This window comes from Crocodylus porosus, unplaced genomic scaffold (assembly GCF_001723895.1).
Source record: "Crocodylus porosus isolate Cpor-Errol unplaced genomic scaffold, CroPor_comp1, whole genome shotgun sequence".
NCBI lineage: Eukaryota > Metazoa > Chordata > Crocodylia > Crocodylidae > Crocodylus > Crocodylus porosus.
This window is the reverse complement of record NW_017728944.1, coordinates 380,777-401,286: the sequence shown is the minus strand read 5'-3', so window position 1 is coordinate 401,286 and position 20,510 is coordinate 380,777. Positions and strand designations below refer to the sequence as shown.

The 20,510-nt window shown below is 50.4% G+C and overlaps 1 protein-coding gene across 1 annotated transcript in view; it reads left to right on the top strand.

The window, feature by feature from the left end:
- Nucleotides 1-20,504, top strand: part of SRCIN1 (SRC kinase signaling inhibitor 1) — a 200,067-nt gene extending 179,563 nt beyond the window's left edge. Inside the window, exons 16-19 of the mRNA XM_019550251.1 lie at nucleotides 1,560-1,714; nucleotides 1,820-1,972; nucleotides 12,708-12,845; nucleotides 18,308-20,504. Of these exons, the coding sequence (XP_019405796.1) occupies nucleotides 1,560-1,714; nucleotides 1,820-1,972; nucleotides 12,708-12,845; nucleotides 18,308-18,442 (581 nt within the window). The 3' untranslated portion in view covers nucleotides 18,443-20,504. The remainder of the gene's footprint in view (nucleotides 1-1,559; nucleotides 1,715-1,819; nucleotides 1,973-12,707; nucleotides 12,846-18,307) is intronic.
- Nucleotides 20,505-20,510: the final 6 nt, after the last annotated feature.

Here is a 20,510-nt window from a genome sequence, read left to right as displayed (position 1 = left end):
TCAGGTAGTGGCAGGGGAGGGGGTGGGATGAGGGAACAGCAAGGAAGTCCAACCAGCAGGGGCATGAGGCAGGGATGTCCTCCATTTCTGCCCCCTGGCCATCCCCCCTTAGGTGGAGGCCATGCACGCTTTAGCCTGTTTGCTACCCCACAGCCAGGATGCCTAGCTTGAGTTCTTAGGTCTGGGAGGGGACTTTGTGGTAGTGGTGGAAGTCAGGCCTTCTGCATTTCTTTCCAATGGTGGGAGGGAATTACAGTCAAGTGGGATAGACTGAGATCTGATAAGGGGCTCAGAAGCAGGATTCTTGCCCTAGAAGAGGCATGGAGGTCTGGTGATTCTGCTAGAGGAAGGGTGGGCTGCCAGTCTCTGCAGGGCCAATGGCCATGATGAGTGCTGGCATTCTGGCATTAGCAGATCTGCAGCCTTGCTCTCCCTGTTACCATCCTTGCAGGTAAAGCTTACTCTTACCTCTGTACTGCCACCTGGTAGGCAAGCTTGCTTCCTGGTAGACAAAATGTGTAAGCCTAGTCATTGCTCACAGGCCCTTACACTGGATGGATTGGCTTCGGGAGACTAGAATGCATCTTAGGGAGTTTTCTTGCTCCATTTGTGAAGGGTCCTGGGAGCAGGGTCTTTGTCCAGGGTAGGAAAACTGCACTTGTTCTCCATATCTTGTCAGGAGGTTCCCTATGCTGCACCTCTTCCCTGTACCATGGGTTGAATTGTATTACTCAGGAGGCTGCTAGTGCCCTCAAGAACCCATCCTGCACTTCCAACAAGGTCCTTGGCTCCCTCCATGACTGTCAGGGGTGCTGAGTATCTTACAGGGTTGCGTTATCCCTGCCTGAAAGAGATGCCTGCTGTCTCAGCACCAGGTCCCTGCCAAGCAGTATGCTCGTTAATCAGGCAACACTGATCCACATGTATGACCAACCGTGCCCTGGGGTGTCACAAACCAGGTTGTCACCTACATGGGCAGTCAGAGCTGCAAGCAATGGGAGCATGCTCCAGGATACTGGCCCATTTCATTGCACTTATCCTTTCCCTAATCCAGGGCTATTTAACTGGTGGCCCACATGCTTCATGCAGCCTGTGAGGGGTTAAATTGTGACCCCAGGCTCCTGCCAGCTGCCACTTTCCCCATCTCCCATTCAGCTTTTGCTGCTTACCCCCACCCCAGGGGCCAGAGCAGGCCATAGCAGCCAGAAGAGGGTGGCCCTGCAGGTGTGCGATACAGTGGGGAAGCATGCAGGTGCACATTGCAGTGTGTTGGCACCCAAGCAGTGGAGTCAGAGGGAAGGGCAACTGCATGGTGTATGGCTCAGGGAGCCTGAGACTCACTCTGGTGCAGCCTGTAACCATGCAGACAGCCCTGCCCTAACCCAAGACATAGTGCCCCTGAAAGGCATTGCCTTGTGCCCAGGCTTTCCTTGCATCCAGGGCACTGGCACAATCATGGTAAATGCCAGTGCTGGGTTTGAGCTGAATTATGAGTCCTAGGAGTGCCTCCACAGAGAAGGGAAAGGCCTGGTTTCCTGACAGCCCTGTTGTTTCCCTAGATGAGCTGACAGTCCCCAGATACCGGACTGAGAAGCCCTCAAAATCCCCCCCACCTCCCCCACCTCGTCGGAGCTTTCCTTCGTCCCATGGGCTCACCACCACCCGCAGTGGTGAGGTCATCATCACAAGCAAGAAAGAGTCCAGCTTCATGAAGGTATGGAACGGGTACTCTGGGGCGGGGCTGGGTATGGGGCTCAGAGACCCTGGGAGCCCTAGAGCCCTGACAGACCCATCACGTCTCCTGCTGTTGCACTTGCAGAAGGCAGAATCAGAGGAGCTAGAGACCCAGAAGCCCCAGGTGAAGCTGAGGCGAACGGTGTCAGAGGTGGCCAGGCCTGCATCCACCCCGCCCATCATCGCCTCCGCCATCAAGGATGACGACGATGAGGACCGGATCATTGCTGAGCTAGAGGTGGGTGCAGGGGCGAGGGGCAGCCAAGGGGGGAGTGCCAGGCCAGGGCTCAGGGGGGTACACTAGGAACCTAGTCCAGGACCAGTCACATTCCCTGAAGTGCCCAGGGGACGGTTCTGCTCTGTCTCAGTGAGGTCAGGCTCAGGCCTCTTTCCCTGGATGCATGCAAAGAAAGGCTTCCTCCTCCAGGGAGACTCAGGAAGTGCTTTCTCTTCTCTCTACAGCCAAACTTCTTTAGAGGGGTCTCGTGTATCATCTGTGCTCCTCACTCCAGCTCCACTTTGTGGAAGGGGACAATGAACAGAGCTGGCATTGTCTCATTATGCTTTCCCAGGGACCAGCAGGCTAGATAGTTTGGGCACTTGGCTCTAGCAGTGACTCCAGCCCCACAGCACTTCAGACCAGCCTTGAGAATAATCTTCTAAGCCCCTTCAAGGCCCAGGTTGAGATTTTGGGGTTCCCTCTGTCCCAAGCTGGGATGAGAATGCTGAGCACCAAGGGACACTAAGAAATTCCATTCTGAGGCCGTCATGGTGGGACCCGAAATCGCCCAGAACCCTGTTCCTGTCCTGTGTCTAGTGGACAGTGTTGAGGGCTGTGGGGCTTGTGCCCATTCTGCTGGTCGCTGCTAGTTGTTTACGATTTTCTTTGAGCTCCTTTGAACTCCTTCATGGCTAATTAACTGAGAGATTATGCCTCTTGGTACATCACGTGAGCCACACAGAGCACTGAGTTTGGGTCCAGCCCTATCTACAAAAAGCTTGTGAGGCCAACCTGCTGGCGATTTGAATGTGGTATATTGGTCAGGTCACAACCTTGGTAGCAAAAAAGTGCCCCATCTTGCAATTTGAGCTGTGGGGACCCTGTGCCATGCTTAGTACTTTGCAAACCCTGCTGGTGTCTAGGGGGCAGGCAGCTTCCCTTGTACGATCCCCCATTCCCTGGGGAAGAGCTGTGAGGCTCAGTGTGTGTGTATGTACGTGCAGTGAACGCTTGTGTGTATGTGTGATGGGGGTGGGTCACCTCAGGGGAGCAGAGAGAGACGCAATCCCACAGCTGGATTCTGAACTGTTTCTTTAACACACGCGCCACTAAAAACACCCATTGCTCTGCCTGCCGCTGACAGGCTGGCATCAGCACTTCAGCCCCATGCCTCTCTGCTTAGCTGGGCGAGGACAGGACCAGGGCAGGTGTTTTTCTCCAGAGGCCTCACTGTGTTTTCTCTGTCCCCGTCCCATCGTGTTTGACTCCCTAGGTGTTTCAGAGAAGCTCTGCCTCCCCATTCATTCCCAAGTTCCGCTGCGATCAGCTCGCAGCTGCCGTCTCTACTGGTACCGCGGACTTGTGGCCCAATGGGGCCACTGTTGCAGGCGAAGGATGGAAGGTAACAGCTTGTGCCTGATTGCACCTCCCTCCTCCACCTGTCTGACTGGCACTGGCACCTCTAACTGGCCTTCTCTCCTGTCTCCTCCCCCTTTTAACTCTCCCGCGCGTCTTCTCTAAATTAACAAACTAATGGCTCCTCACCATGTCCACATCACTCACTGATACGGGTGTGTACAATACTGACACGGCACAGAACTGAGCACTAACCACCCTCATCCCCAGGGTCTTTTCTGGGGGCCTATCTCTGCAACCAACTGGCTGGGGGAAGTGTGGGCAGGAGGTAGGGGGTTACATAGTGGGTACTGGTGCTGTTGGGAAGCAGCCAGAGCTTGGCAGGGCAGGCTGTGGGGCTGCACTGGTCTTACCACTGAACACAGGATGCCTCACTCACCCATCTCTGCCATGGGGAGGGCTTGGGATTGCGATGCATGCTGCATCCAGGTCATGCACGCTCCTAGTGCATGACTGAGTGGGGATGGATGGGGGGTTGGGTGGTGGGAGGCACAAAGGGGTAGGACAGTCTTAACATGTCGCAAGACCACACTGCCAAGTGGGCAGAAGGATGAGGCAGACCTGGCCTCAGTGCAGCCCCTACCCTTGCCCACCTGCCTTCCAAGGACCTGCAGCTTGGGGAATGAAGATGGCCTGAGTGCATAGCAGGGACTGGGCAAGGGGAAGAGGAGACCGGGAAGTAGGGAGCCACCTGAGAGCCTGCCAGGGAGGACATGACACAGCAGGCTCAGGTGGTAAAGAGATGGGCTAGGGAAAGAAACCTGGCTCTGTCAGGGTGGAAGAAGAGACAGGCACCTGGGAGCCTGTGGCAGAGGGAGGGTGAGGGAAAAGCTTGGGTACAGAGATGGAGGGAGTGCAAGCAAGACAGGTACCCAGCTGGTGTGGGGGTGAGGCCCCTCCTTGGCTGCTTGTGGCTCAGCTCCCGCTGACCCCATCGTTGCTGTTGCCGCACAGAGTAGCTCTCCTTGAAATCAAACCAGGCATTGGAGCCATGGAAGAGACAGCCCTAGGTGCCAGCTGAATTCCAATCCAAGGGGGTCAGTCCTGGCACTTACCTACCCCCAGTTGATGCCCAGACCTCAAGAAGTGATAAGCCAGGTTGGCTGAGCCTGTGGGCTCCCTCCTTCCTTCCCAAAATCAAAGATAGTCCCATCCTTTGCTTCTCCCGTCCAGATAAGGGGTAGATCAAAGCAACATGCCTTTCCCCTCTTCCCTTGCCCAGAGGGGCTGGCAAGTGGGGTGCTGGCTGTGCAGACATCGCCAAGGCACTTCCTCCAACTACGTACCATTTTGACTGGAGTCGTCAACAAGCAGGGAGCCTGGCGGGTGTGGGGCTCTGCTAGACCAGCCTGAGATGTCACGCTGACTGGCACCATGTCCTCCACTCTGCTTCCACCCCAGCATCTCTGGCTGCATTGATCTCTTCTTCTCCATTTCAGTCCTTCTCCTAGTGTCTCCTGCCTCTGCGCTACCTCTCTGGGACGCTCCCCTACTGCGTGGGATTCGTTGCTGGTGGAGGCTGTAGACCATGCCCATCCCCGCAACACACAGCGCATCAAGTCTATGCTTGGTGGGGGAGTCCTGAATCTCCACCTGCTGGGTGGACCCACCCTGCCCCACAGGGGAAGCAGAAATGTCCTCCACTCCCTGTGTCAAAGGTTGGATCCAGAGGCTTGAGTCAGGCCTAGTGCTAGCCCTGGATGTCAGCGCCCAGTTCTATCATTTTTCTCTTCTTCCCTCATCTGCCTCTGATGGTCCCTGCAATCCCAGGGGGGAGAGAGAATGAGACACGCTCTACCGGGACAACTCACCCATGTGGGGCTGCTCCCTGCAACCCACCCACCCAGGCCCCGAGGCTCAGGAAGCTGGGCAGTCCCAGCTGGGGCTGTCGGGAAGTGCAGGATAACCATCTTGTTGCCCTGTTCTGCCACTAGGCTGCAGGAGACAGCCGGTGCGGTGCTGGGCTGAACTCCAGCACACTGAGTCCCCCAGGATGCTGCACCCCACCTAGCCAGGTAAGCACTTTGGGCTGTTCTAACTAGGCCGCTTTTACAATCCCCACAATGCAAATGAGGGAAGTCTTGTGTCTAGAGGTCACCCCCACTGTGCCTTCTGCATAATGGCTTCTCTCCTGGGTGCAACTCAGGTGCACTCCCAGTCCCCCATGCCTCCGCTTTGCAGTAGTAATTTCATAGCATCCAAGAGGAGCGAAACAATCATCTTATCAGCCCTATCTCTGGAGAGTCCCTCCTCACTGGGGCTTTATTGCTACATCCCATGGGTTGCAAGAACCAGTCCCCCACTGCATCTTATTTCAGACCATCCAGTGACTGATCTGACTACATAGTACCCCTTCCTGGGCCTCATGCAGCCCAAAACAGCCTAATTCTCCTCTCTCTTGCACTAGTGTAGTTCTTGTTCTTCCTGACATATGCTATTGAAAGGGGGCTCAGCATCAGGCCCTAAGGGCCGGATTAACAATGGCATTTAAAAGTGCCTAAAAATGAATGCAGATGGCAAGAGGAATTTACAAAAGCATTCCAGCCAGTTTGGGGTTGAAGTCTTGATGACTTCTCCCACCTGCTTAGGCAAGTTGAAAATTGTACTAGGCTCCTATTTGTGTCTCCAGGCACCCACATACCTGTGAAAATCAGACCACAACACCTCTCCCCTAACTGGTTATTGAGGTATGGATAAGGGAAACAACTGTAACTGAGCTCAAAGTGAGGGGGTTTGCCGTGTATCAACGTGACTGCAGTACCTGTTTCATGCATCTGCTCGATCCTGCAGTAAGTAGAAGCTAAAACATCAAAATTTAGCTGGTGTTTCATTCAAGGGTAAACTAACCTGGTTTAAATTCAATTTATCTCAGGCTAGAGCAGCCAGACAAAATGATTACTGTGGATCGGCTGACAGGCAGTAAGCCCCTCCCACTTTTAAACTCAGAATAGTTGTTTCATTTGACCAGCGTCTGAAACTACAGTTAACCAGGTGGGAATATGAACAGGTCCCTCATAAACTGTTCTGAGTCAGACACATTCTTAGGAAAGTCCTTTACTCACAGGCTATAATAGTAGGATCAACATGCAAAGCTAGTCTGTGATTGCAAACCATGTGGGTAGCTATGGTTGGCAGACCTGGAAATGGCTGGTGGGACAAGAAAGCCCTCTAGAAAGCACACTATGGGCCTAGAAAGCACTTTGCTTATTTTATCCAGTTGTCTACCAGCTGTTAATTTGCCTGTGAATTTTCCACACAGGAGTTGGATTCTCCACAGCCCGCAGCCAGCATTGCTTTCTCCCTCCCCCGGATTATCCTCACCCAGTGGGTATCTGAGCCACCATCACCTGAAGGAGAATGTGAGAAGGCTGAAGAGGTAACCAGCCTTCAATGCAATAACCAGTCCAACATCAGAGAGATTGGAATGAGAGGATCTCCAGGTATTGCATCTGTAGAGACCAGGACAGAAATTAAAAGAAACTCTGAAGGGTTGGAGCTATTGCAAAGCAGTGCTGAGATCTGGACTGAAAAGGAAAATGATACTTCCATGCAGGTGCTATCTGGCTTCCAGGTTGAGGCTCCATTGACATCTAAACACACTGAAGCACTACCCTTCCAGCAGGAAGGAGTTTCATCTCAGGGGTACTGCCATGTAGCACAAGGAGAGACCACAGGCTTCCTCATAACAAATGCCAGAACCCAGCCTCTGTCCATGGATGGAGTTATTAGCCAATTGGTGAAGGAGAGAGAAGGAGAGGGCTTGGCTTTGGATGCTGGAGTTGGAGAGGAAGACAGCAGAGACACTTCTGCCCACAAGTTGGTTGTCTGCTTGGACAACAAACCTCTCATTCTCAAGGAAGAAGATCTTAAAGCTGTAGGCAGAAAGTTCCCTTCCGCTGGTGATGAAAGCAAAGGATCAAATGCAGCTGTGGGATTTTGCAGTGATGTCACTGAACCCAGTGCCAGAGGAGCCAGTCCAAACTCAGGGAGGACACCGCCTCCCTCTAAAGACCCTAGCAGGCTCTGCAAGGAGGCACAAAGGGAAGAGCTTGTGGGATTTCCGATCCCAAAGCATCCTGTGCCAAAGCCAAGATCTTTTCATGGCAGAGGTCCGACACATCAGGTGACTAAGCAATGCAAGGCACCACTTCTGAAGGATCAATTCACTAATCTCCCAAGAACCACTGAGTATAGAATAACATCGGGACAGAGAATACTAGACCCACCTAGTGATGGAGAGGGGGCCAAAGCAGACTCAGATACGGGAAGGGAACCAGCAGAGAGAGAGTACACCCTAGCCCTGGAAGACAAGGCCAAGGAGGAAACACCACTGGTCTGCTCTATGACCTTACGCAGCAACGAGATTTGTGAAGGCACGTACCAAAGACTAGACAGCCTTGAAGAAACAATCCGTGAACTGGAGATGACCATTAATGAACTCAGTGGCCACTCATCAGCTGAATTTGTATTCTCTAAAGAGCTTCTGGGACAAATGGGCTCTGGGGATTCCAGCAAGGGGACAACGAAAGACCCCGGGGGTGTCAGTCAAAATTACCAGAGTGACAGGATGGTGGAACCCACCCCTCTGGATTTCGGATGGGACAAGGAGGATGCACCCAAGGCATTGTCTCCAAACAGGACTAAGCCACCTCTGCTACCCAAGCCGCAGCTCCCACTGCACGGTCCTCAGGTTTATTTTCTGTTATTCCTCTTGCTTTGCTCTGCCTTCAGATTCCACATGATGCCTTCTCTTCCTCCACCCCCTTTTCTCCTTTTTCTGTGTATTCAGCCTCACCTGGAGCTAGTCTTCTCTCCTCCTTCCGGATCATGTGGACAGACTGGCAGGAGCCACCACTGTAATGGAGCCCATGCATTTTACGGACCAGCTGACTCACGTGGTATTTTTGCCTGCATCTCCCTCATGAGCACCTTCCTACCTCTGTGATCCAGCCCACCATGCCTCAGTTTTATTTTAGTGCTGGGTAAGAGCCCAGTCAGTAAACCAACTCCATTGCAGCCAGTTTCTGGTTCTACCCAAGGGTGACTGAGTAGCATTTCATGAGTGTTTCAGGCACTGACCTAGAGCAGTATTTCCTCCTTGAGGAGTGTGTTCAATAACTTAACCACCTCTGGGTCTGACTCTCTCTCTGCTTTGCAAAGGGCTTTCTGGATGCTGGATCTATCTTTACGCTGTGGGTAGGCAGTTGGATGTCCCACGGGCTGTAGAACCACCCTGAGGCAGGAAGTCAGGTGTGAGGAAGAAGCAGCAGAAGACACCAGAGACATTCATCTCCAGGCCTTAGCAACAGGCTGGGTCACAGCTTTTGTGGAGGAAGACAGGTCCTAACAGATCAAGCTTTGATGTAGATCAGACCATAATCTGGGTAAATCACAGGGTGGTGCCCTTGCTACAGAGGCAAAATTGGAGTTTGTTTAAAGGAAACTTCTCTGCGTTGTGTGGTTCCACGGTTACTGCATCTCGAGTGGTTCTCGGGGTCCATGTCAGAGCTGCTTTATTAATAAGTAAAAAGGCAGAAGGGCTCATGCCTGCCACCCGGCTCTGGAACCAGAGGGTTCCGGTCTTGTCCTTACTGGCTTACACGTCCTCACTTGTAACAAAGAACCAGAAACCCAGACACTGATGTCACATAATGCATGAGGCAGAGAAGAACCTAGATCTCTCTTCCAAAAACGTACAGGCCCTCACGGTGTTAATTTAGCACAGGAAGCCTGTAACAGTTCCTGGCACAGTCAAGGGCTGAATTTGCTGAATGAAGAAGGTGGCTCTTTTTTTTTTTTTTTTTTGCATAAGCACTTTTCTGACTTAACTGCAATTTAAGTGTCAGCGTTAAGTAGCAGATGTTTCTCCTAATTAAATCACAATGCCAGCTCCCTGAAGCTATCCAAATTGGTTTCAGTTGGAATATGCAGCAGCCACTCAACCTTCTGAATAGCTGATAAAAGGTGGGGGGGAGGGGATGCTCAGCCAGTCAGAAGTCAGCTTTTTCCTTTTTTAACAATCAGCTTTGTGAATGAATCCTTTTTTCTTTTGTACTAATTATGCTGGGACTGCTTCTCATTTACAGTCAGACCCCTTTACATTTTTCTGGCTGTATAAAGTGGGTAGATCTGTAATTTACTCCCATTGTGAGCCCCTGCTACTCCACCAGAGCTGCATAAAAGCAAATCAAGTGCATGGTTTTTATGTCTGATATAGCACCAGGGTTTAAATGGGCCTGGGTGCTTCACAAACAGCAACAAAATCAGAGCCTGAAACAGGAGGCTATTTAGCTCAGATAGGATCGCTTGATCACTGATCAGTAGCAAGAATGAAAAAACACTCCCTCATCCAAAGGTCTGTGGTGGTTGAGGGCTGGACTGGGTCACAACAGCTCACACCAGTCACTACTCAGGACACCAACCAGAAGGGTCAGCATCCACCACCGGCACACTGCCGGGGAAGTTGTAGCTCAGTCAGGCAGTTGGATTCCTTTGTTCTGCTGGGTCCTGTTTAGTCTCCAGGAAACAATGGTTCAGCTCCCAGGTTGCCCCTGAATCAAATGCCTATGGAGCAAAGTTAAGCAGGTCAGGAACGGACACGTGGTAAAGCAGAGTTGCATGCCCAGATCTGGCATTCTGTGTGTGTCAAGTGTAACCTATCCACCACAGGGCTAGGAGAAAGGATACAGCAGGGAAAACAACTCGGACAAGGTTATCGATAAGATAGCCTGCCACATGCACACTCCTATTCAGTGCTTTTCATACTGCCCCCACTGGCATAAACTCCTTTCATCAGAGCCCAGCCCTTTAGACTCGTGCCCTCTTTTACCACCTTACTGTCTGCACTATTATTTAATAGATCTTGTTTGTCCATTGATTTCTGCCCAAGAGAGATGCTTAACCCTGGCATAAATGTCAGCAGAGTGCTCTGAAAGCCTGAACCAAAAAAAGCTCCATTTCTGTTGCTCACTGTAGTTGATCCCACATCTGCTAGTGACTTTCTATAGTGTTTGTAGCAGTCTGCATGGAACTCGGAAGGAGGAGCACAGGTTGCAAGAGGGAAGAACACGAAGGAGGCACTGAGAAGTCAGTCTGTCTGTGGACAGCAGGAATGCTAGCACACGGCCTGGGAAATAGTATGGAGGGATATACTTTGCTGTTATCAGGTGCTTCTCATTGCTTGGTAGCAGCCACAATATCCATGAAAGTTAATGGACCTCTGCTTACAGATGAAGCTTCTTTCCCTTCTGTTGGTCTTATCAGCCTTTGTATGTCAACCTGTATATAGCTAATAAAAAAAGTCTTTTATTTCCTCTACCACCATCAATTCTCTGAAATTTGCTTCTGTCTGAAATTGTCTGTCTCCCTTTTTCTTTCGTATGCATCCTGTTCTCCAGCTGGGATGCATGCTCTCTGCTTTCCTTTTGCTGCTGTTTTCAGTGATTACCCCCAGCTCTTCCTTATGTTTGCATCACACAGTTAGTGGTAAGTTTCACATGACTTTTGCAAGTCCTCAAACCCAGGAGATAGCTGGGGCTCTAGCAGAAAGGGTAGGTATGGCTGATGGTGTTGAATTACTGATCACAGGTGGGCTCCTGCCAAAACATCTGCATCTCAATTTTGAAAGAGTCCAAAGTTGAGGGACATTTCAACCCTGTGTTATTGCCTTGGACACATTCTAGCATTTGGAGACGTTTGCAAAATGTGGAAGGTTGTGCCATGGCTTACTGGCTTTGAGCCTTCAAAAATCCTGAATTGGGGACACCCTCCCCCAAAATATATATATATATATATGTGTATATATATATATATTTATTTATTTATTTTAAATGATATGGTTTTGGATTTGGTTTTTTTTGTCTTCTGGCTTATGAGCCCTTGGGCTCCTACAGAGGTTACAGTTTCAAGCCTTGCCTTTCTTCCCCTCCACCATCCTAGAAGACAAAAGCTTCCCTTTGTTTAATACCATTTTTTAAAAATTAATTAATTTGTGTCCTTGGCCAAATTAGCCAAAACTAATGCCAAATCCAAGAGTCCAGAACTGTAAATGGCCCTACTACCAGCAAACATCCTCCACCCGCATCTGGGGCTTCAGATGTTTCCAAATCCTTTGGCGGGCATCCTACTTGCAAGCCCAAGCCCAGAGGCTTGGGGTTGGATTCCCCTGAGTTTTGTTGCCCTCAGCCGTAAGGCCCTTGAGCAAGCAAGGGAGGAGCTGATGTTCTCTTGTGATCTTATGACTCCAGAAGCTGGGATGCTGATCAAAGGATCAAACAGCTCAAGACTCATGCTCACAAGAGCTGGCAACTCTAGCTGGGCTTTCCCCTTGTCTTAGCCCAGAGAACAGTATGTCTGCACAACTGTGCAGTAGGAAAACGAGGCCTGTTACCTCATCTTTATTACCTTTTGTAGCACTGGGAACATTAAAAGAGAGGTAACAGCAAAGCAAAGTGCACAGGCTTGGGGGACACCGCAAGTTGAATCAAATGGCAGAAAGACCCAGAGACTCAAACCATAGACAGACAAGATGTTTATACCCTTGTAATTTATAGTTAACATTAAGATTACACTGGTGTAGAAAGGTAGCGGGCAGACAATGCAGACATCTCGAGTGGCATGAGTTTGCTCAGTCTGCTGGAGAATGACCCAAGAGAGAAACAAAGGTAGAATTTTACTAGGTTAAGTTACATTGGTGCAAGATGTTATCTGTCTATCTCTATGGAGGAATAGTCACTCATTTGCTGAAAACATCCAGGATATTTATCTGCTCTCCAGGCACCTGGTGGCAAGGTACAGTAAGAGCTGCCTGTTGCATTCAGCAACCCTTGGGGGTACTCGTGAGTCTGGCCCTTCCTGTCTTGAATGTTAGTTACATGGCTGTGTAAAACCAGCGTAAATGACACCAGGGTATGTGATCACCTGTCAGTGCCTTCAGTTGTGCAATCAAGTCCATTGCACTGCTCTATTAGGGACTTAAAGGCAGAGGCAGGGGAACAGCCCCTCTCAATCACCCCGCTATAGCATGTGCAGCACTTAGGTCCGCTATGGGTGGGACTTTCAAATGCACTTAGCATGGGCCTAGCTCTGTTCCCACTGAAAAATGTCAAGCCGAGCACTTCTGCAGAGCTTACCCTATATGGGCTTCAGTGGCAGGCATGGGCTTCATGCCAGCCCTCTGAATCCCATTCAGACAGACAGCTGAGCCCTTCTCATGAGAAGTGAGCCTAACCCCCTGCCTCCCATGCCTGGGACCTGCACCATCGACAAAGGTACGGACACATTTGTCTGATTTATTTGCTTGCTGGTTTCCAACCCCAACTCCTCTGTGTCTCGACAGAGTGGCGGCGTTTCCATTCCAGCCATGAAGATGGTGAATCCGGCCTCCAGACTGAAGCAGAGTCAGCAGGGCAGCCCAGACAAAAGCAAACACATAAAGCAGAGAATGGAATACATGAGGATCCAGGGACAACAGCAGGTAGTTTATCTCTAGAGCAGCATCTCTGGTCATCAGGGCAAGCTGAAGACTAGTTAGGATTCCTGCTTTCCTTGGCCAGCTGTTCCAGGGTGGGATGGGGTTGGGAGTGCTGGGGATGATGGTGATCTTGCCCAAGAGTCTGTGATGTGACCACAGCTCCACGTCAACAGCCAGGTCCCATCCTGTTCAGGGCAGGTTTTGCTCTAAGGCACCTGGAATCTCTTTGTTACTGCCTTTCACCTTGCTTGAGCCTGGCCCAGGCCTGGGTGGGAGTGTCTGTTTATGCAGGGAGATCTTTGGGGATATGGGGGAGATGTGCAGTTAGCCCCATCAACTCCTGACACGGTAGCTTCTGCAACCCCCAAAGTGGACGTTGAGCTGAGACCAGCCAAACTCATTTCATGTGTAGTATGAAGTTGGAGTAGGATTTGCATTTTGCCCAAGCCCCCACCCCCTCCCCACTCTATCCCTGCCCTTCTCCCAGTGATTCAGCAGAGCTGGGTCTGTCGGTCACACATTTTTAGGAAGGAGAGACCTCAAACACCTGAACTCAGGGGGTTCTTAGATTCTAGAGCATGTTTAAAACCTCTTCAGATCCCAGTGTGGTTGCAACAGCAAGAAGATAATTCTGGTGCCATCATGAAATGATCTTGTGGGCTGTTGAATCCAGATCTGCTCTGAGGAACCAGGGAGCCTTGACATACCACAACCCACATCCCTTATCCCCAGGAGATCACACGTGCCTATGGCAGGAAGTCTTCTCCAATGGCACCATACCTCCCCCCCCACCCCACCTCCGCCAACTTCGCTCTCTACAAGAGAGACTTCTTGGGGAGAGAAGGCAAGAGAGGTGAATTATGGGATGTGAGAGGAGAGGTGGAGGATGCATTTTTGCTGGGCACAATCTCCAGCAGAGCAGTTACTTGGTGCTTTGCAGAGGCAGAGCTCAGGGTAACTAACTGAGCTCAGGGAAGGATCCTAAAATGTTGTAATTAGATCCTTTGGCAGCCAGACTGTACCCAGCAGTGTTAGCCAGTCCTAGCACTCTCCACTGGCAAGACCCTAGTGGGAGCCTCACAGGAGCAGGTCTCTCTATCTCTCACTTCCTCCCTTTTGCCACCCCATCCCGGATCCTGGTTTCCCTCCCATCTTTGCCCAGTACACCCCAGGCATCCCCAGTGTGGCTATGGTCTGGAGCTGGGCATCTCCATGGCACAGCAGTGAGGGACAAGAGGGGCATTGAGTCTTGGGTCTCTGCAGCAGTCACTCCAAGACCACACGGTCTCTGAGGGCAGCATCCAACATGGGAGTTAAATGGCAGCATGGGGTGTTGGGAGGAGGGCATGGGGAGGCGGGAGAGCCCCAGGGCAGCTGGAAGAGGAAGGTGATGCTTGCTTTGGAACAGAGCCATGTTTCCCACATGGTTTTCCTCCCCTTTCCACTGGGTTTGTCTGTGTTAGCATTAAACGTGCTTCTTGACTGTGAGGCCACTGAGTGCAGCTGGGTTCACTTGCTTCTGTATTCTTGCCGACATTAACAGTGCTCACAGTGGCTGTCCAACTTACTCAGGCCACAAGGCAAGGTAACAAAAGCCAGTTTCTAGCCCCTAAACCCACCCTGCCTTCCCCTCCTCCTGTGACTGACACCTCACCCTCTCTCCTCTCTCTACCCACCCTCCCTTGTTTGCTAGACCCATTTCCAGCACCAGTGGCCCACCCCAGCTTCCTGTTACCAGAACCCCATGGTGTACAGCAGCACCATGGGAAAGCGTGTCTGATGTCCCATACCCCCTAGCCCTAGTCTGTGTTTCAAACCCTTCACTGATCCTACCAAAAAAAACCCCCTAATTTTGCTCATTCTCTTGTAACGAGGAACAAATGAATTGGAGGGCGGGTAGTTTTTCCCCTCCTGTCACCACCACAACCACATTGAAGTTCGAATGAATTATGAGCAAAATGTATGCACCCCCGCTCCCAAGGGATGGTATGCTCCCTTTCTCCCAGCCCCTTTGCCCCATGTTTTCTCCCATGCTAACCAGTGTCAGAGCTTCTTAGAGCCAAGCACAGGTGCTGTTTGTCGAGATCACAACTGAGGGTGTGTCCAAGTGAGCCCCATCTTGCTTAACTGGCCACCCAGTTGAGAGCCAACAGCTCCTTCCATGGGTGAGGCAACATGTATCTCTGCATGTCCCTCTTCCCCATTCAGTCTTGAACTGGCTCGAAGCAGGCATCATGATTCCCCCTTTCCAACAGCATGTGGAGGGAACAACTTTTGTATTTTCCGCTTCTGCGGCTGAGTAAGTTTTGGAGGATGGTTTTCAAAGGCACAGATGGGAGTCAGGAACCTCCATTGCTTTCACTTTCCATGGCCACATGATTGTCCCTCATGCCAGTCCTCATATATACCTGGCCTGGTAAATTTTGCAAAGGTGGGGGTTGCAGGCTAACAACCCTGAGGCCATGAGTTGACATTGCAACAAGTGTAGACATCCCTGAGTTAGTTCGTATCTCACTCACCGACTAGTATTAGTAGGTTTGTGCAGGCTTCAGTATAGGCCAGCATTTCTCAACCTGTGGGTCCAAGAGTATATGAAAGGATCACAAACAAACTTGAAAAATCAATCACAAAAACTTAAAAAATGGATTTTCCTTTAAAGGAGAAAAACATGGGAAACTAGTTTTTCCTTTGCAGGCTGGCAGAGTTCCAGCCTGCATGGGACTGCTTGGGACCTCCCACCTCCTGCCCCTCACACTGGGGGCTGGGGCCTGGGGGCAGTGGGTCAGGAATAAGGAACACTGGGTTGGGACTGGCCATCAATATTTACAAATGGGTCCTGGTACAAAAAAGGTTGAGAGCCACTGGTATAGGCAATACGTGCCCCATTGGAACCCCTACTACATACTCTGCCCTGGTGGTTTCATTGCTAATGGCCCCTGAGTTAGGTAGATTAAACCATACTTGGGTACATCATCCTGTGCCTCACCGTTCCTGCCTCTATGAGAGTCTAGTCACACCCCATGAGCAATTCACGTTGAACTGTCCCATCATCCAGCTAGAGGCCCTAGCAACTGTGACCTAATATTTTTTTGAGGGTAGATAATTCAAAGATCTATGGAGGCCTAAGAGCTCTTATTTCCTTACAAACCTCCATTTCCTCATGCCTTGCCCAACCTTTTCTAGACTTACCCTTAGAAAGTCATCCAAGGCTATACATCTCAGCCAGTACATCATGGCCCTGGGAGGCCAGGGAAGGCAATGTCCGTGAGCGGGTCCAAGGAGGTGATCCTCCCCCTCTATGTGGCACTGGTCAGGCCGCAGCTGGAGTACTGTGTCCAATTCTGGGTGCCGCACTTCAGGAGGGATGTGGATATCATCAAGAGGGTCCAGAGGAGGGCCACTCACATGATCAGGGGGCAGCAGAGCAGACCCTATGAGGAGAGGCTATGGGACCTGAATCTGTTCAGCCTCCACAAGAGAAGGCTGAGAGGGGATCTTGTGGCCGTCTATAAACTTACCAGGGGGGACCTGCAGGGAACAAGAGAGTCCCTGTTCCCCCAAGCACTACCAGGAGTAATTAGGAATAATAGCCACAAGTTGACTGACAGTAGGTTCAGGCTAGACATCAGGAGGCGCTACTTCACAGTCAGGGCTGCTAGGATCTGTAATGAACTTCCAAGGGAAGTGGGGCTCACTCCTACCCTGGGGGTCTTCAAAAGGAGGCTGGATAATCACCTAGCCGGGGTTGTTTGACCCCAGTACTCTTTCCTACCCATGGCAGGGGATCGGATTTAGTGATTTGCTTAGGTCCCTTATGACCCTACCAACTATGAAACTGGGGAAATAGTATGTAACATATAAAATATCAGTATATCTCCAAGCAAAGAAAATGTTGCTCTCCCCAATCCCTTCCCCACCAATTGTTCTCTAGCAACCTTATGAAATATGTGCACAGATTAATTATATCCATCGAGCACTGTTTTTAAAGAGGCATCTTTTTCACTTTTTTAGAGTAAATGTTAGTGCAGCTCACAGAAATGTTAACTTTGTCTAAAGCGGTTTGTCTACCAAGTTGGAAAATGTTGAACTCTACACTACGGGGTTTGGGTCACTAATTCTAGCCTTATTAATGGCTGAGAAACACAGGTCCCACTGACTCTGAGGGTGCCCAGAATTAATGGGGGAAAGGCACCCAGGTCACCTTGATGGCTTTGAAAAGCTCAGCTATCAAACCTCAAGCAACAGGGATGGAGTCCCTTTCCATAGGAACAACCACACTACACACAACACATCTTGTAATCAGAAAGTCTTTTCAGGCTAGTTTTCCTATTCCAGTTTCATGCTAGTCCTTGAATTGATGCCCCCTTGTCCCCAGAAGAAGCCAATGCTTTGTGACTAACATCCCTTTTTAGCTACGCTATGCATCTATTGCTTTTGGGGTCAGACACAAAGCCTGCCAAGGTGGACAGGAAACTTTCCACAGCCTTTAGCAGGCTTTGGATCAGACCTTTAATCTTTTCTGGTGCCTCCATTGTAGGGTGGGGGGTCAAATATGCCTGGTTGTTCTAACCAGCTATATAGCAAAATCTGCCAAGTTCCATGTACAAAAGGAGAGAGGAGGGATCTTGTGTGGTAACCCCTTGGGTTTGCCCTTTTCCTGGAGGGTTATACGCAGCTGCCGAGGTCCTTCTTGACTCTTCAGTCAGTCCCCAAGCTTCACTTGGGCGCCATGGACCAAATTTGTAACACCTGACCAGGTTTTTGGGTGATTTTTGTCACACTTCCCCATGTCTAACTCGAATCAGCATGGTGGGTGGGAGCAGGGGGTGGCAGAGTTGTGTTTTGAAGGACTGACCCCATTCTCCATGTGCCTTGGCTGTTGCAAATGCTAGATCCCAGCCCGTCACTCAGCACCACTCTTCCTTCCCTAACTCAGGCATGTCCCCCTGCGGTTCATACACAGTGAGGATTACCTGTCCCCCGCTTTCACTACCGTGGGATAGCTCTGATAAACAGCACCTCTGCAGCTATCTCCCTGCTCGCCCAAACTCAGCTGTGCCACAACTAACTTGAATATAGTCATTGTTCTAACACAGTGTGCATGCCCAGTCTAACATTTCAATTCTTGTTCCTCCCCTCCCTCCCTTTCTCTCCTGTCTCCCCTTTGCCTGCCTGCCTCTGTGTTGTGTGTGTGTGTGTTCGTACTCATGTCTGTCTGTCTCTGTGTGTGCGTGTGTCTCTCTCTCTCCTTCTCCTTTTGGTGATGCTCCTTCCCTCATCCAGTAACCCGTGGAACCAGCTCATCTCGTACTCTGTTTGTGGTGTGGACCCTTTTCCAGCTGCTCGACCTCAGGCCTAAATCAATGCTGCTTCTGAACAAATTCCTTAAAAAAAAACAAAAAACTGTTTGACTTTCCCCCCTTCTCCTCCTCCTCCTTCTCCTTGAATCTTGCTTTTCTTTCCAGGCCGCTAGATCATCTAAAGAGGCTAGTGGGCTGAATGAGACTTCCAGTCCAGTCTCAGAAAAAACTACTTCTGGCAGAACATCCATCCCTGTATTGACTTCCTTTGGGGCAAGGAACTCATCCATTTCATTCTAAACCTCCTTGCCAACTTCTCATACAACTGTTTTCCTGCCTACTGGGGCCTGGCTTCTCTCTTCCTTACACTTCTCCCTTGGACTGTCTTCTTGAGGCACCTTGAAAGGTCACCAGGTGTCCCTCTTTCTTTTTATTTTCAAAGTCTTGCTCCAATATGGCTGACCTACTGTCTCACATCTGCACCACTATGGCTGAACTTCTGTCTCACATCTGCTCCAGTATGGCCGACCTACTATCTCACATGTACTCCAGTATGGCCGACCTACTGTTTCTCATCTGCTCCAATATGGCCAACCTGCCACTTTCTGTTTCTTTCTCTCTCTCTCTCTCTCTCTCTCTCTTTTTCTCTCTCTTTTTTTATTGTCGTTGTTGTTTTGTTTCTCTCAACACCTCCCTTTTTCCACCCTGGCGTTTTCTGTTTATTTAAGAGCGCTAAGAACTGCACTCCACCAGTTTCACAAGCTTCAAGCAACAAGGACATTGTGAGGCACCTGAATCTGCCACGTCCTGTTCAAGGGAGAACGGCACAAAAGCAGAAGGAGGTTGTTGGGGGGAGGAAAGGGGGGAAAAAAGCAAGCTTCTGAAGACGCCTGAGAAACCTACAGATCTGACTGTTAATGCTGCTGCTACTCCGTTTTCCTTTCCTTAACTTTTTAAATAGCTGTAACAGTGATTAATCCTGTAGGAAGCTCTGCTACAGTCTTCTAGCCAAGTCTTCATGGGTCAGTGGTGTTTTGACTTTGGAGTCTGTGCGAGCAGCTTTTTCATGGGGTGTTGTGGTTTACTTGCCGAAAGGGCAATGCTATGTTGAAAGCTGCCATGGCTTGCGAGTGGCCTGCGTTGGCAAGAAGCAAGCGAGTCAATGCTGCATTTGCTTCTCTCTCTCTTTCTTCCAAGGGTTGGGTGCAAAAAAGGCAGAAGAGAAAAGACTTGCAAGCGTTTAGTGTGTGAGATGTTTTTGTACTTCTCAACAAAGCTGGAAAGGCCAAAGGTTGGGCATGTACATTTTGGGGACGCAGAATGTTATTTCAAGAAATATGGCTGAAACGGGTAAAGAAAGTTTGCCTGAATGAGGCAGGAAGAGTTTCTGAGGCAGAAAGTCAGGTTTCCCATCACCTTAGTTTCATAATGTAGCACTTTAAATGTTCACGCAGTTACTTGCTGTAGCGAGAGAGATAGAAACGGGCCGGGCAGCCCCCTGTACTGCATGGAGGGGTGATACTCAGTAGAGATGCAGGGCAGATGGGGACAACTGAAGGTGTTGAGACCACAGGGTACCGATGATGTCAGACTAAGGGAAGTGGGAGGGGAGCTGAATTCACAGAAAGCAACATGGGAAGGGGAACGGCGAACGCAGCACGGGGAAGGGTGGGAAAGGGCCAAGGGTCTAAGCCATGGGGTCAAGTTGAGGGGAGTTGGGACCCCCACAGGGATTGAGGGGTTAGGACCACTCCAGCCCATCCATAGATGGGGGGATGGGGTCTGGGGATTGTGGTTCTGGAGAAGGGACCACTCTTCTGAGCAATATTCAGTGTGACCAGAAGGACCTTGAGGGCGACGGTTCCAGCTCTAGCTTAGTATAGTCAGTGCCAGCTCTCACGTGAGGGAGACACTGGCCCAGAGCAAGGGATGGCAGTAGGGATTGGATGCCAAAGCAAGAGAAAATAGACAAAGAGCCCTTTGCTGGCCATATACCGCTTGGGCTTAATGACTGTTCACTGAGTCCAGGCAGCAAGAGCCTGTTAGGTCTGGATGGGCTTGGTGGGATGTGGTGGGGCTGACACAGAGGAGGCAGGAGGGTGACAGTTTCTCACCCTGCCCTCTGGCAGCTGTAATGGTCAGCTCTGGTCACACATGGTGTAGTGGAAAGCACCATAGTTCAATAGCTGTTTTTTACCAAACCTGAGCACCCCTTTGCTGCCAGGGGCTGCCATGCCAAGGAGACAAAGAAGAGTGGAAAGGGAGTGGACTATTGCTACTCACTTCCAAGCAAAGGTTTGAATGCAGCATACAGTAAGAGAAGGGAATTACCTTGCACTGCCTAGAATGCACTATATAGCACAGTGAG